The sequence below is a fragment of the Columba livia genome, chromosome 5 (assembly GCF_036013475.1).
Source record: "Columba livia isolate bColLiv1 breed racing homer chromosome 5, bColLiv1.pat.W.v2, whole genome shotgun sequence".
Classification (NCBI taxonomy): Eukaryota; Metazoa; Chordata; class Aves; order Columbiformes; family Columbidae; genus Columba; species Columba livia.
The window spans coordinates 43424792-43441274 of NC_088606.1; the positions used below are offsets into that span (position 1 = coordinate 43424792).

Consider the following 16483-nt stretch of genomic DNA (forward strand, 5'->3'; position numbering starts at 1 on the left):
CTGACACATGAAATAATTTTCCATTAAAAATCCCACTGCAGCAGCTGGGGCGTGGGCCAAGAAAAGTGTTGGAATGTACATCCAGAATATGTAGTCTATCCTCTGTTGACTGTGCCACTAACATCTTCAACCATGTTTGCTCAGTAAGAGAAGTCTGCAGACACAGTTCGTAGCAGACTAACAGCTTATGTAGCTGCCAAAGTCTATAACAGGTGGACTTCTACAGAAACATACATCAAAATGACAGGAAAAAAGTTTACCAAGCTGGTATATCAAAAGAAACAGAAGTTCAAATTTAGGTCATCTACAAAGATTATGGACATGAAAAATTAAGAAAAAATTAGCATTTTTAATGATTATTCAGCAGTGGTTTTCCTAACAGGTTTGTGGACTACTCAAAAATCTGAAGAAGGTAAATAAGAAAAGCTATGCATATTGCTGTTAACCCAGAAGCCTAAATTTACTGCTCAAGATGCACTGGAAAATATTTATGGCTTCTACAAATCAGAAGATACTGAAGACTGGTGCTGTAGATGCATCTTCTTGTCTGCTTTTAAGAGGAATTTATCTGTCAGATCAAATGTGTAACATTAGAAATGGAGTTCGGGCATTTTCAGTTTCCCTGATGTTTTTGTGTTTCTCAGTTACGCTGTGTACGTCCAGTAAAACTTTCAAAAGAATTGTTAGCATCTTCCGAGCAGATTGACACGCACTACATATTCACCACTTCAAATATGTGGCACAAAGTCTCTCCTGGAGTGGAATATGGTAACTATTAAAATGGAATACAGCAAACTTGCCTAACAAGCCCGAGCAAAGGCTGTACCCAACAGAAGTAGCTGTACCTAACAAAAACTGCATGAGAACCCACGGAGCTGCACTTCATATGACTGATTAGTTTTTGTACTGACAGAGGAAATGACAAACCTCCTCTGGAAAGTGTTCTAGACAAACTCTCTTAAGTCAGAAGTTGAAAGACAATGTCTCAAACTATATTTTAAGGTGCTTACTCGGAAGAAAAGGAGACAACTCCCATCTTACTATTAGTAGCATACTACATGTTGAAAAACAGAGAGAACAAGTTGCAATATAACCCTCAGGCTGGTAGAAAAAAATAGCACACTTGGCTGAATAAAAGACAGTGTTCAGAAATTATACAGCTGCCTTAATTTAGAATACCGCTTGTTTCTGTGACACTTCATTGCTAATCTGCATAATTCAAAAAGACACTACATTTGACAGACAAGAATGCCATTGTAAAAAAAAAAGAGGTACAACTACAATCAAATAGTTAGTGGTATGGGGGGGGGGGAAAGAATGAAGGCAAGGCTAAAGAGCAAAAGAGAGAACAGATGTCTTCTCTACATTGAAAAGGTTGTGATTTTTAATAAATTCATTTAAACCAGTATAAAAAGCTGAACACACAGTTACTTTAGTTTACCTGACTTTATCAGAAATCTCTTTAAGCAAAACAAGAAATGCTTTAGTATTGAAAATGCCAAGAAAATTCAACAGTTTTATTTTCTTCATCATGTGTACATAGGAACGGGTGTACTGAGTCAGTACCCTATTTCTGATGATGACTAGAGGCAGACAAATAACAGTAGAGCAGAAATACAGGGCAATTACAAAGGAATACTACATAGGTATAGTCTAGATACCAATGCAGCAACCTGCTAATCTAGCACTTCTTTCCACCAAGTGCAATGTCTTTAATATAAAGTTATAATTTCAGTGTGTTTTGAACACCAAACCGTTTGACCCTCTAAGGTTCTAAGGCACGACTTCTGCAATTTAACCGTGCACTATGGAAAGAAATAGCTCTTTTAATTTCTGAACTGCCTGCTGACAACTTCACCTGATATGCTGTAATTCTTGTCTTGAAATATCTAACTGGTATTTCCCTATTTGTCTTCATCATACCACTAATATACTTGTAGGCTTCAATCATATTGTCCTCACATCAGTCTTCTGTTTTTCAGGCTCCCTCGTTGCTCCTAATAGGGAAGCGGTTTCACAGTTCTAGTCACCCTTTTAATTCTTCTGTTTTTTGTGTATTATTTTAGATCGGAAAACAGCACACAGTAATGGGGATGGAAAACCAATACAGCTTTATACATGTTCTTTACTCCATCCCTAACACTTAACATTGTTTCTGTGCAGCTTTTGGTGGGTCATTGGGTTTTCTTGCTTGCTACTCAGGTCATGTTTTCTTAGGTCTATCTACTGAGTCAAAAAGGCTAACTCTTACAGAACTAGCTGAAAATACTTGAAAACCTTTTCAGCAAATTTGAATACGTAGTAAAGAATACCTAGAAAAGATAATGCAACTTGGACAAGGGCATCGACTACCAACTTGTGGAGGTAGGTAAACTGAGGGAACAGTAAGTCTGTTCTAACTCATCTAGCAATGTGCTGAAGAGCATCAAAATTCAGGTAATGACTGAACTGTACCAGAATTAGTTCCAGTAAAAGCAGAAAGACTATGATGTCTCTGAAAACAATTTTGCTGGAGACACACTAAGGCCAGCAAAGTGATCTAGTATTTGCTGGACCTTTGATGGTTGCCTTTGAAAGGAAGCCAAATGGAAACACAGATCAGCTTTTGCTAACATTCTATTTTGCTCTGGAATAGACAATTCTTATTGACATTTGAGTCAAAAAGATGGCAGACAAGAAAGTCAAATCCTGAAATGCTTCTACAATACTTTCCTGAATGTCCCTTCCACAAGCTAGCAGTTTAAATGAATTTATCTAAGGCCACAGTCTCTGTGACATGGATTACTTAATAGGTGGATGCGGCAGTGGTCTGTTCAGTTTCAAAGAGTAGATGCTTTATTGCAAGGTTGTAGGTTTTGCTCCATCCTATTCTACATCAAAATACACAATACTGCTTGAAAATATCTAAACAAAATCACCTGAAATGAGTAGGAAGACAGCACAACAACAATACTTAAGGCCTCTGAGTTCAACCATTCTGACATGTAACCATGCATAGTCCACAGACTCTACACTGTGTAGACTTCCAAGTTCCCCAAACATAGAAGGTATCAGTGCACGTGAAAGACAATCAAAAAGGTAGCTACGCATAATGATTGTCTGGCTTTTTCCACCAGTTACACAATTTGAGGACATTCTGTGATAGATGTCCAAATAAGCATCAGGTGAACATTCGGACAACAGATGGACAGAAGTCAAGCCGGTAGTCATCATGTGCAGTTAGGTTTAAGGGGTTATAACAGTAGAAGTTGCCATATGTCCCACAGACAAGGAAGGTATTTACTAAAACATTGTACTGAACAGCTACACACAGTTTTTTCAAGGTCTAGATATGTTTGAGGAGGGATGTTCTGAATGTGCGGAGCCTAACAACCTTCTAGGTTAATACATACAGTGTGAATGCACATATAAACATTAATGAAAAGAAAATATTGAAATTGCTTTTATAAGAGATAATATCGAGGTCAGAGTAAAAAGCTGAAAAACTGTATAACTACAGGAAGTATTATGAGATTTATTGCTGTCTGTGTATATTGAGGTTTCCTCTTCCCCCAACTTAAGTACAGTTTTAAAAGGTGAAGTATATTCATAACTCTAATGAAAAGCACTGAAACTGTTTCAGAGTTTGATGTCTGTGACTACATACAAACCACATATCCTCCAGAACTTTTTATTTCTTTTGAACAAAGCTAAGCTCTACTCCTTAAAATTATACTTGAAATTAAGTCATAGTGACTGTTTCACGTTACAAGCCTGTGAAGAGAGAACTGACTGATACATCTGTATAGAATATTAATTCAAATAACCTATCATGATTATTATACTTGATTGTTGACATACAATAACTTATTGCTACGACTGGCGATCAGAAAGTTGTCTGGATTCAGCACAGGAGGTGCCTAAAAGCAGACTGCTCCCCAGCCCTAGGCCTTCCAGCAGCACGATGGAAAGTGGAATGGGCTCCTGAGATATGTCTCTCATCAAGGGATAAGAAACCTTCAGAATGCTGTAGAACAGCCAAAATCCACAGATGGGAAATCAATCCCAAAGAATCACAGAACACTGGCATAACTTCAGTTGAAAGAAACCTTTGTGGGTCATCTAGTCTAACAGTCTGCTCAGAGCTGGTCTAACCTCTGCGTTAGGTTAGCCTGGTCAGAGTCCTTTCCAATTGCATTCTGAATCTCTGAAATGATGAAGATTCCACAGCCCCTCTGCTAGCTGGTTCCTGGGCTTAATCACTCTCACCATTCATTTTTTTTCTTTTATTTCCAGAAAGAATTCTCTCTGTTGCAACTTGTGTCCATTGCCCTTGTCCTTTCAGTGTACACTTTTGAGTAGAGGCTGTCTCTGCCTTTTCTAGCACATCTGGCATTTGAACTTCACAACCTGCCAGTGCCATTCCCCACCCTCAACAAATCAAGAGAACAAACTTGCTCCAGTCAGTAGATGAGAGAGCTAATAAGGAAATCTTAGTTCTAAATGCCAATCACAGCAAATTGTAACCTGACAATGCCATCCCTGGTACGGCACGAGGAAACATGAGAGAAATTATCAGATATCTTCACCTTTAAGACTTCTCTATGATAAAGCAGCATTAGTGGGTTATAAATGCAGCTCTTCTATAGCCTCAACTCCTTTTTTAAAAATTATGGGGTATTATAGCTGGGAGTAAAGATGAATTTTGAAATTTCAATAAGGATTGCAGACTACAAAGTTTTTGTTTAAAAAAAACCCAACCCTGTCCAGCAACAGAACACACGTAGAACTGAATTCTTTCTCCGTGATTTCCTTAGGTAGAAAATTGTACAAAGCCCCCATGGTTTAACTCCTGATCATGTGACATAAGGTTTTCTGAACAGCTTTTTCTGGTAATCTCTTTATAATCTCTTGGTCTGGCTCCTTGGTCCCACGCAATAGAAAAAGCTCCCTGTGGAAATTTAAAACACCTCTCAACCTCCTTTTGTCTCTCACAATCACAGGCAAGGATGTCAGCTCTGTAGGCTGGATTTCAAAACTGGATGAACAATTTGGCTTTTTATGAAAAATAAACAAACAAACTAACCAAAACCAAACCCACATATCATGCCATAGATGCTGGGAAACTGTCACCCTGAAAATACAGGGTCTCCCTTTCCATCTCCAGATTTAGAAATAACTGAAAATAGTATAGAAATAGCTTGAGTAGGATACTGATCCTCATTTGTGGTGAAAACTGTGCATGTCTGATGTAAGCACAATTTATTTTTTGTTTTCTTGTTTGTCGCATTTAATGATCGCATTTAACAATAAGGCAGCAAAAGAACACTACTTGGATATTCTAACCTCTCTGAATAGTGTACATAACATGAAGCAGGGAAAATAAAAACAAACCAAAACAACCACCACAAACCAAAACCCCACAAAAATACTGAACCCCCAAAAAACCCCAAACTACAAAAAAACCCAGTAGAGCAAGATACTGAGTTTTATGTGCAACTTATACACTCAGTTATAGACAATGCTTTCCCATAAATGTGCTAGGGGTCTGTTTATTCTACTTCTATGAGGCAGTTATAGTATCCTTGTCTTAATTAATGCCAGAAAAATATAAACCGTACTGTTCCAGGGCACAAAGTTCATTATTTCATGCTTAAGGCATCTTCTATCTCCACGTCCAGAGGAACAGTGTACATCTGCCACAGTACCTGCTTAAAATCACAGATAAAATGAGTATGTGATGAGACTGTAATAATGTGACTGGAAAAAGGTCACTTACCTTTCTGCTTCATGATGACCTCAAAAACTCTTTTTACTTTAAACTGACAGGCCATCTATCCTGAAATGACTCTTAATGCAAGCCGTGTCATAACACACTGCAGCACGGGCAGTCTCTTACCTGAGCTGGTGAGCACACTCAGGGGACTGCTGGAGGAGGTAAGTGCAGCAGTACCGCTCGGTGTATTCTGAGCTGCAGTGGCCGCAGCTGCTAATGCAGCTAGGTTCTGTAGTTGCATCGCATTCAGTCCTGCAACACATTGAAGAATGCACAGTTTCTCCTACAACAGTCATCATCATCCAAGCTTAACAGATCCAGCAACCTCAGCACATCACAAGCGAGTAACAGGAAGGAGCTTAAAAACAACAGGCTTAATACTAGTTACTGATCTTTTCTACATTGCGATTCCTTCTTATAACTAAAAAAAGAAGAGTTTATGTAAAAGAACAAGTAGTCATGATCCCAGAGGTAGACTCCACAGTATAGAATGTTTCAAGCAGTATTCTCTCAAGTCACAAAAGCATAACAGCTTTAACTGAGAGTTAAGTCAGGTCTGACAGCTCCTCTGCAAACCGGAGATCTTGTCTAGACACCAGACTAATAACCTCATCTTGTGTCCCTCCACTGTCATTGTAAGTGAACAGCAATAACTGCAGAATTATTTCAAGAAAGCCTATACATCACAGTGTTCACAAAGTCATACCTTTAACCCACGATCAGTTGAGTATTAGCAGGTTTTGTAAGCGACAGCCAATTGTGAGACAATGTTAACTGGCAACTCCTGACCACAAGATCAGACAATGTATGTGTAGGCCAGTCAGCTGGTCAAACAAACATGGTAAGGAAAATGGGAAACAACAGGCACGATGTGGGTAAGCAGCCAGGAACACTGGAGAGTGAGGAAGGTATCCTTGTGCTGATGGACTTTTACTGGTCCATTTCCTCATCTGACTTGCCTTAATTTTGAGTCATAAGTGTCGAATGAAACCATTCAGTCAGTACTGACCCTGTAGTTTGGCCTCTTTTCCTGCCATGGGATTATCACTGATATTGATCTTCTGAATTCTGTATTTTAGCCATTCTTTGGGTTAGGCTAGCTCCATTCTTCCAATTCTGCCTCTCTTCCCCTTTCCCTTATTTCCCCTTCTTGTTTCCACTTTTGCTTACTCTAACCATTTCTCCCCTTTTCATCTGAATTCAGACAATCCCTAGTAATTTTTCCCTACAAAGTTAAAACCAAAATTAAATTAATCACCATTCATATAACACTATCAAAACATCCTAGGCAGATGTGGCACCTCACCTTTAGGATGCTTAGTAAATACTTGGTGACAAACACACATCTCAAATAATTAAAATCTTTGTTTTGTAGTTTATGTATGTAAACAGACAACATAACAAACTATTTATTTTCTAAAAAAACTCTACTACCTTTAGCATAGCTGGTGGGTTTTTTTGTTAATATTTTCAATTGTTTTCTCTTTGTGACTGTCTGTTTCCCTAACTACATTTAGTGTCTCAAACAAGAGGATTCTGCCTTTATTTAGATTCTGAAGGTGTCATTTTAACATAAAAGCATGAAGTTATACCAATTTTTTAAACTTTTTTTTTTTCAGTGTGCTACAGAGGGTTAAAGTGCAAGTGTTAGAGCTTGTGAAGAACAAAGCAGCTTGCCTCCTTTCTGAAGCAGTCTGGCATGGGCACACTGCACCTGTCCTCTCGTCATCACATAGTTTCCCCATCTGCTTTCAAACAGGGTCAAGATTAAATTTTGTCTACAAAGACTGATATAGTTTGGGATCTAATCACCTACTTACTTTTTCTTTCTATAAATGTCAAGAAAGGAGATCAGCTGAGATACTAACAGGATTTTGAAACAAAAACTTTCTGTGAAGAATTGCAGATGTGAAACAATTCTTTCAAAACACCATGCAATATGCTATTTATATGCTTGAGTTCTCAATTTTAAGGTGTTTATTTAAATAGCAAAGACATAATTACCCTGGAAACTTCATAGGCAGCATCAGCTAGTTAGCCTCTTCCCCCTGCCCCAATCCTTACTGTAGTAACAATTAACATGAGCTGTGGTGCTGTTTTTCTGCTTTATTACAACTTGCTTTTAAACAGACATAAGACGGGGGGGGAAACAATATTATGCATATAACAAAATCTATTATAGATTACCACCACACAGGCTACTAGCGAAACTGATTTTTTTTAAATTGGTTTTGCCAAGAGTCTTAGATCTAAGAGCTTGGAAGAGGTCTATCATGAAAAAGTAAACATAAGAAGCTAAGGTTAGAATCAACCTCAAGTATAAATCAAAGTTTTTACAATCGAAAATGCAATACTTCGCAAAAGCTTGTAATTGTTACTGATGGGTGTACCAACACAAGTCAGATATACAAAGACACTTTAATCTCTTAACACTTTTAGATCAACCTCTGCGCAGACAGGACATGTAATATTGTGGACTACCATACAACTCTAGGAGGCAATTTTAAAAGCTTAAAATGCTCAGTATTAAAACCAAACCTAGTTTTTCTGCTAGCAAAATAATTTAGAGAATGTGGTGAATAGAGTTACTAACATGTGCTTTGTTATTCTCCACGCTGTGAAGACAGAGGGAATAACCAGTTTGCAGCCCCAGTACTGCTCTACTTAGTGAATATTCTGAGTAGCATTCTGCAGCAAGAAATTGGCTCATACCTGTTAAGCCGATATTCCCTAACGCAATGCTGTAATCAATCGTAATTCAAATGAAGGAACTAAAGAACCTGAATGAAGAACTAGTTCACATTCCTATTAACATTGCATTTTCAACTTTGATGTATTTAAGAACAAAGAATTTTAAATGGGAAACTTAAGAAAGAATCCATTATTGCTGAAACACATGCATTAGCACTTATTTCAAAACACAATGCTTCAAATAGGCACCTGTTTGCATGAAAATAAACATAGAGAGCCATCTTTTTGTACCCATGAGATAATTTTAAATGCCAGAGGTATGGCAGATTACCAGCATACCACGACTTACCTGGGTGACAATGGTTAACTAAGATTAAGAAGGAACATCCACGCTTGTAGCAGAGCACTCCTGTCATTCCAAAGGAGTGGTTAACTCAGGACTACTTATTTCAAATGGCGTTAATGTGTCTATGGCCTTTTGGCTAGTTTGTCTACCCTTCTCCTCTTTTCTTTGGCACTGAACTTGTCTTCTGATGGAAAAACTCACCTCCCATCGGGTGGAGGCTGCTCAATGTGTTCAGGTTCCCAGACGACGCAGCTGCTGTCTGCTGAAGGAGCTGCAAATAAAGCTAGACATTACACCAAAAAACAAAACAAGAGTGAGAGTGAGGGCTGGCTCTGCTTCTGGGAGAAACTGCACCACACCACAGCCAGAGCGCCGTCACAAAGGGAATTCCCACTGCCCATGCACCACATCGTAGCAAAGCGTGAAGAGAGTTCCGCTCACACAATACAGCCAGAGCACCGTAGTGAAAATCCACATTGCTCATGCACCTCGTTGCAGCCAAAGCAAGAACACGATGCTTTCCCCACTCAACATAACCAATGCTGAATGAAATTTATAGCTAACACACCAAGACAAAACCAGTAGAATCAGCAGCAAGAGAGAATCCTATTCAAAGCACCTCAGGCAGCACTGCCACCCCATATGATATACTACCTCAAGCCAGACTTTACAGCTGACACCGCCAGCATAGGACAAATGGCAAATGCCATACCAAAACCAATGAGCCACTGCAGCCATGAGAGAAATTTCAAGCCTCAGCTCAGAAGTTATTTAAAGTGATCTCTTGTTCCTTTCTGCATCAACTAGGTGTTGTCATAAGAAACCCTAATCTACCAAACCTAGAGCAGTAATAAAAGACATAATGTCCCCACTTCAGCAGTGCAGCATACCAAGAATGAGATGAAATTTTCCTCTTCTGTTCCCAAGACATGATATTGCATGAATATACTTCTCATAGCTACTCTGGCAACCCTTGTGAGCCACAGCACATCAGTTCATGAAAAGTTCACCCTTTAGAAACCCAGCAAAATCAACTAAAAATCAGTGATGAACAGCAGACTACCCTCTGTTGTGTCATTTTTTGCTAGAGAGTAGCTTCTATATTCTGTAGCTTGTCTGTTTTGTGTGTTTTTTTGGGTTTTTTTTACTGTGCACTGTCAGCTGTTTGGTGCTTCTAACCTGATCATCTTTTCTACCTGGACAGCAGAAAGCCATTCTACAGAAGATGGAAAAAAAGTTTCAGTAGTTAGGGCTACAGTGACTGGGGTTGAAATCCTCACTTAAATGTATCCTAACTGCTAGCACAAAACTTAATTTCAGCCTCCTCACCCAAAAAATGGGATTAAGAACTCTGCTCCTATCTACCAAGAGCCTTCTAAAAATGAACACATTAAACACTACAAGATAGCCACTGTAATTCCTGAAGAGATGAACCCAAATCAGAAACTCACTGCTAAGTATTGGGGTCCAAGTGTGTTGAGACCAGCCAGGTTTCCCCATACTGAGGCAGCACTGATCTGTTGCATTTGTTGCTGGAGTTGCTGAGCAATTCGTTTCTGCTCTTTGTCCTTCTGCGTGTCTGCAAATTTTACCACAATGGGAGAAGAGCAACCCTGCAAAGAGCAATTCAAACAATTACATACTTGCTATCCCCAGCAGTCACAAATATACTACTCGGTCACTGGAAGCACACTTTTTTTTTTCCTCCAAACAGCACATTTCATTAAAGGTTCAAAATCTAATTTGTTTTTAATTCAAATGTGTATTTTGCTATTTTCTCTGCAGAGAGCAGGAGCAGAATAAACACAAAGGTCCAGGGATAGTATTTGCAAAGAAACACACACTGCACTTATCCTTCTCTCTGCTTTCCACAGTTACTGCCTGACAAATTAAAACTTCTCCTGACACCCACTAACTTGTTTTACCTCCATGGTTTGTGCTTGGTGCATTGCTTTGATTGCTGTTTGTGCCATGGCTCTTGTTGTAAAAGTCACAAATGCACAACCTGGGGAAAGAAAAAAAAGGAACCAAGTCATTAAGTACATCCACAATTACTGGGATGAATAAAGAAATGAAAATGCCTAGAGGGGCAGAGGGAATCACGTAAAGAGCTGAAATGCCACCTTAAGCTGCAAAAGGCCCCATCCAGCAAAGAACCTTGAACTGTCGGCAAAGCTTCCTGCTTACCTCGGCTCAGGCCATCTGGGCCCCGTAATATCCTGCATTCTTCAATCTGCCCAAAGGGGGAGAACATCACTCGGATATCATTTTCATTGCACTTCTTGGATATCATTCCAATAAACAACTTCCTATCTTCTACTGCTAAGAAATCAAAGGATAACAGTATTACCAGCAAATATGTGTTTACTAGGTATTATTTTGTTAAGTCTTCTCCAGTGACTGCAGTTACTTTCCTTTTATTTAGAGGAGAGGCTTGTTAAAATCAGATTCCCAATAATGGAATCTCTTTGATTTAAGAGGATGTATATGAGATACCTCAATGGACCTGAAGGATGCCTATTTTACAATGTTTTGTGTTTACACTTTGCTGTCTATTTCTCCCTTGCAAGCCTGTGAACTGTAAGAATGCAAGAAAAGGAAAAAATGTCAGATTCAGCACTTTTATCTCCTACATTCAGTTCCTGGTGAATGAGAGAAGACTTGTATGTATTTTATTGGACTATTTTAATCCTCTCTCCTCTGTCTCTTCTATCTTTAGATCTCCAACATACCTAACTGTATCTAAACAAGGAAGTGAGCTGCTGGAAACTTCTTTCTAGCTTCTTTATCATGCCAATCACTTAAATTTAGATCTGCCAATTTCCTCATGCTTCTGTCTCAACACTGGAAGCAAAAGCTGTTGCTAAAACAGAACAGTTTTAGTTCTGTTTCAGATTCATCCATTCTGATCTGTACCAAAAGCATGAAAATAACACTTCAAATCAGAACAATGGGCTGTGTGCTACTGTATCTTGCCTCTAAATGTTGATGTTACCAGATACATTAGAGTTGTAGAATACCTTTCAGTGTGCAGACTATTAAAAAAATAAATGGTCCAGACTTTTTTTAAGCTTTTCAGTTACTGATTACTAATGTCAGTTTAATGTCACGTGAGTGGGGTGAACCCGAATCCAGAGCAGAACTCTGTATCTCTCATTTTGTTTATTTAAGGATGCTAGTCATGTCTGAAATATTGTTTTAAAAGGGTGAACCAAATTATGCAGAATACCATTTCAAAATATATACCAGTTTGCAACTACAGCATTCAGCGCAATATAAGATGTATTATGATGAAGGCTGTAGCACAGTTTAAAGCTTCAACAGAGAAAGTAATTTCTTATTTAGTGCCATGATGAGGGGAAATCAATTTATTTGCTGAGTCTTCTATGGTGTTGAAGAGGAATATTCCAAACTATTCCATCTGACATGATTTTAACTGACTATTAAATCTTAATGTTGTAGCCAGTTCACTTCCAAGCTCTTTCAAATGCTTTCTGCAGTCCATTTTAGATCAAGAGATCCAGAATCCCTTTTATTGATAGCAAATTAAAGTTCTTTTTTAACTGATACTTTATTATTTTCATTTTCACCTGCATCTTTTACTAAAACTCATATAATTATGTAATAGCCTCTGAAGAGTCACCCTAAAATCCCATTAAATACTTTTTTCCTCTTTCCATTATTTTTCCAGGATATTCATGTGTGTATAATGCAAGATCAATTTTTGTTTAGAGAACATACTATGTTCTCTCAACAATACTTCAGAAGAATTACTTGTTTCTAGATATATTGACACAGAAAGATATCCTGTATACATATAGAGGAGTTTGCAGATGGAATTACTCCTACTATGTTACCCATATATCTCATCTTCTGTTTCCAATTAATTCAACATATGCTTTCTGAAACCAGGATTGCCATCTTCATGTAGCAACACTAATAGTAACTATGGAAAATGAAGAAAATAAAATTCAGCCAAGCCTAGAAAGCCTGAAACTACATGATGCTAAACACTGTCTTTGCTTACCTTGCAGTAATATATATATGGACATACCCACATTTAAGCATGTAGGTATGTATGCATATAACCTTGTTGTGGAAATACATGGATAAATAATCATTAACCCAATGGTAGATGCTAAATGTCTTAATCCATCCAAAATGGCCAATGTGCAGAAATAGCAACAGTTTTTTCTCTACTGAGCTGTTGTAAATTCTCAGTCTCCCTTGTATATTAGGAGAAGCTTTGACTCCTACCCTAGCTTCAACAGGCTTTATTTCAAATTGGTCCAGCACTTGAAAAAGCATTTCCAGATTTCAGGGAATCATAGAAGGTTTGGATTGGAAAGGACCTTAAAGATCATCCATCTAGTTCCAACCCCCCTGCCAAGGGCAAGGAGACCTTCCACCAAATCAGGTTGCTCAAAGCCTCATCCAGTCCGGTCTTGAACACTTCCAGGGAGGGGACATTCACAACCTCTCTGGGAAACCCCTGTGTCCTACCACCCTCACCATACTGTACAAAAACCATTTATTCTAAATAGCTAATCTAAATCTATCTTCTGCCGATTTGAAACCATTACCCCTCATCCTGTCATCCTGTAGGTCCCCTTTAGGTACTGGCAGGCTGCTACAAGGTTTCCCTGGAGCCTTCTTTTCTCTAGGCTAAAGAACCTCAACTCTCTCAGCCTGACCTCACAGAAGAGGTGCTCCAGCCCTCTCATCAGCTTCATGGCCCTGCTTTGGACTTGCTCGCACATGTCCATATCCCTCTTATGCTGGGGGCACCAGAGCTGAACACAGTACCCCAGAGGTGGGGTCTCACCAGAGTGGAGCAGAGGAGGCAAATCACCCCCCTTGACCTGCTAGCCTTTCCTATGATGCAGCCCAGGATATGACTGGCTTTCTGGGCTGCAAGTGCACGTTGACAGCTTATATTTGGCTTTTCATCCATTAATACCCCCATGTCCTTCTCCACAGGGCTGCTCTCAACCCACTCATTGCTCAGCCTGTATCCATGTTTAGGATTGTCACGACCCAGGTACCAGACCTTGCACTTGGCCTTGTTGAATTTCATGAGGTTCACATGGGCCCACCTCTCTAGCCAGTCCAGGTCCCTCTGGATGTCATCCCTTCCCTCTAGAGCATCAACCACAGCACTCAGCTTGGTGTCACCCACAAAACTGCTGAGGGAGCACTCAATCCCACTGTCCATGTCCTCAACAAAGACTTAAACCATCTTAGTACAAAGAAGAACTCAGTGGATGTTTTCCTAACTGTTAACATGGTTCTACCACAAGCAGCAGCAGTGGGGGATAGAGTCATGCATGGAACACCACTCACTATACTGAAAATACACTTTTTTTTTAAAAAAAAATCAGGTTTCCAATTCAAGATTACTTCATCAGAAGCTGTTCAACAAAAGGAAGCTCTTTAAGCTTCCCTATTAGTGTGATGCCAAACTCAGGCCTTTGTACGGCTTACCATTACTCTTTTCACTGTCAGCTGGTTTCATCTGGATAGGATGGTGCATCTGAAATGTAAAAAGATTATTTAATCCTAGACATATTCAATTTATACTATATTAAATATATCCCATAAGAATTGTGGAAAAAAAAAAAGGTAGCCTAAATTTTCTCTACAGAAATACATAGGTAACAATACCTAAATTTCTAGAAGAAAAAACAGCTTTCCTAATGATATGCCATCATTCTTCCTCAGAGTGCATTATAGAAACCATGTCCACCCACTTCACCACCATATTATTCCCCCAAATGCTCCAAAATTCCCTTAAGATCTGTTATAGAAATCTCACGGCACTGCTCTTTTGAATAGTTCTTTTACAACATGATTTGAGGGCAAGAAAACATACGTTTGTACACCAGTGGTAGCAGGGCTCAGAAAAACAAGATAGAGTTGTGAAGAAAGCATGGCTCTTCTCTTACCCCTGGGAGGATCTTCATGTTGTGAAGAGCATTCTGTGCTTCTAGTGCAGCTTTACGGGTATAAAATGTAACAAAACAGCACCCTGCAATTGAAATACAATTCTAGCCAAGAAAGAACAATACGAATCTTGATGTGCCCTACAGAAAATGCAAGTCCTGCTTCTAACCTTCCAAAGCAAAACATATGACAAGCAGAAGAGGTTAGACATGTAAATAGGTAGGTACTACTGATTGTGTCAGCTTAGGAAAGACTTCTATGAGTGTTAAAATAGGATATATTCAGAACTGACCCCACATCACCAAAACACGGTTAACAAACATTTAGTTACATCTGCCAAATAATTGTTGGCTACTTCCATTTTCAAACTCAACAATTATTTACTAGTACCAAAAGTTTACATAGTTTCACAGGAAGATATTGCACATAACTCAACTGCAAATCGAGGTAAGGCATTTAGCTAAGATCTGACATACACAAGTACTTGATATACACAAATGACTAAGACCTCAATTTTACATTTATATGAAACTGTGACACTTTCAGCAACATTTCAGTCACACTGTAGCATCACAATGATGCTCTGGAGCAACACAGTATCAGCTTGATGTTCTGCTTTACAATTATAATCCATACTCTTCAAGCATCTCCATTACTTCTGAGCTCTAAAAAACTTGCGATTTTCCTCAGCTCAGCTAATGACTGGATCACAGTCCAAGTATAATCTGACACACAAAGACTATACATCCTGGGTGTGCATGTACACTTGGCCACACAGAGCTCCAACACACACATAAGTCTGAATAAGCAAACAACTAAGACTGTAACTATGTGAAAGCACCTGAAGTCTCACATGAGAAGTACAAAAGTTCTCACCTTTGCTCTGAGGAGGGTTTTGGCTCCTGTCCCTCAAGACATTGATTTCATAGACAGCACCATACTGCTCAAAAAGTTCTCTTAGATCCTTCTCACACCAGCTCCGTGGGACCTGACCCACAAACATCTTGATGGCATCTAGATCAGGTTGGTCTGGGTGATCCAGTGTTCCATTCATTTTCTTTGAGCTACGAAAAACAAGAAGGAATTTCTGGTTTATATCTTTTCACAGATTCTAGGTGCTATTGCAGCTAGAAGCAGCATGCTTCCAGTGACATTAAAAAAATATATTTCTACACACATAAACGTATATGATTAAAATACACATCTAAAGAGAGACTCTTGCAAATTCCTAGTCCTGAGAATATTCAAAAACATCATCCACATTCATCGACAAGTTGTGTATTTGGAAAACACTCTACACAGCTGCTTAGAACTTCTCTTATAATAACATCTGTTCCTATAAATGTAGTCAACACTTGGGTTTCATGAGATAAATCTGTTGAGATAACTGAAAAATATCACTAGTTCAACCATGTACAATTTTACAGAAAAAGAAACCAGAATAGGAAGGAACCAAAACTCAGTCTACCCACAAACTACTGAAGTTACCAGTAACCAGTGAAAATGAAAGGATAACATTTTTTTTATTGTTTTTAAATGTGTCTATCTGTAACTGTTTCCCAGGGTGAAGATCCATCTTAAAACAGAGAAACAGGTAAAAGTGAAGAGATAAGAAGTTTCATTAAAATTTTGCAAGGCAAGAGCTCTTAGTAAAACCGGGGAGCTTCCAACAACATCTGGAAGAAATAAAACAAGCTTAGGTTGCACATGAAGAGGTTGGGATTGGACAATCTTATTAGTCACAGACT

At 38.8% G+C, this 16483-nt stretch overlaps 1 protein-coding gene across 30 annotated transcripts in view; it reads right to left on the reverse strand.

Annotated features, from left to right (window-relative positions):
* Window positions 1–16483, reverse strand: part of CELF1 (CUGBP Elav-like family member 1) — a 69569-nt gene that overhangs the window by 20646 nt on the left and 32440 nt on the right. For 10 of the 30 annotated variants that reach the window (XM_065065997.1, XM_065065996.1, XM_065066016.1 and 7 more), the window contains 8 exons: window positions 15612–15799; window positions 14738–14820; window positions 14277–14325; window positions 10980–11114; window positions 10718–10797; window positions 10244–10405; window positions 8994–9075; window positions 5879–6007 (listed from right to left, as the gene is read on the reverse strand). In XM_065065997.1, coding sequence (XP_064922069.1) covers window positions 5879–6007; window positions 8994–9075; window positions 10244–10405; window positions 10718–10797; window positions 10980–11114; window positions 14277–14325; window positions 14738–14820; window positions 15612–15799 — 908 coding nt within the window. The remainder of the gene's footprint in view (window positions 1–5878; window positions 6008–8993; window positions 9076–10243; window positions 10406–10717; window positions 10798–10979; window positions 11115–14276; window positions 14326–14737; window positions 14821–15611; window positions 15800–16483) is intronic. The other 20 variants (XM_065066022.1, XM_065066004.1, XM_065066003.1 and 17 more) reach the window with 3 other exon arrangements.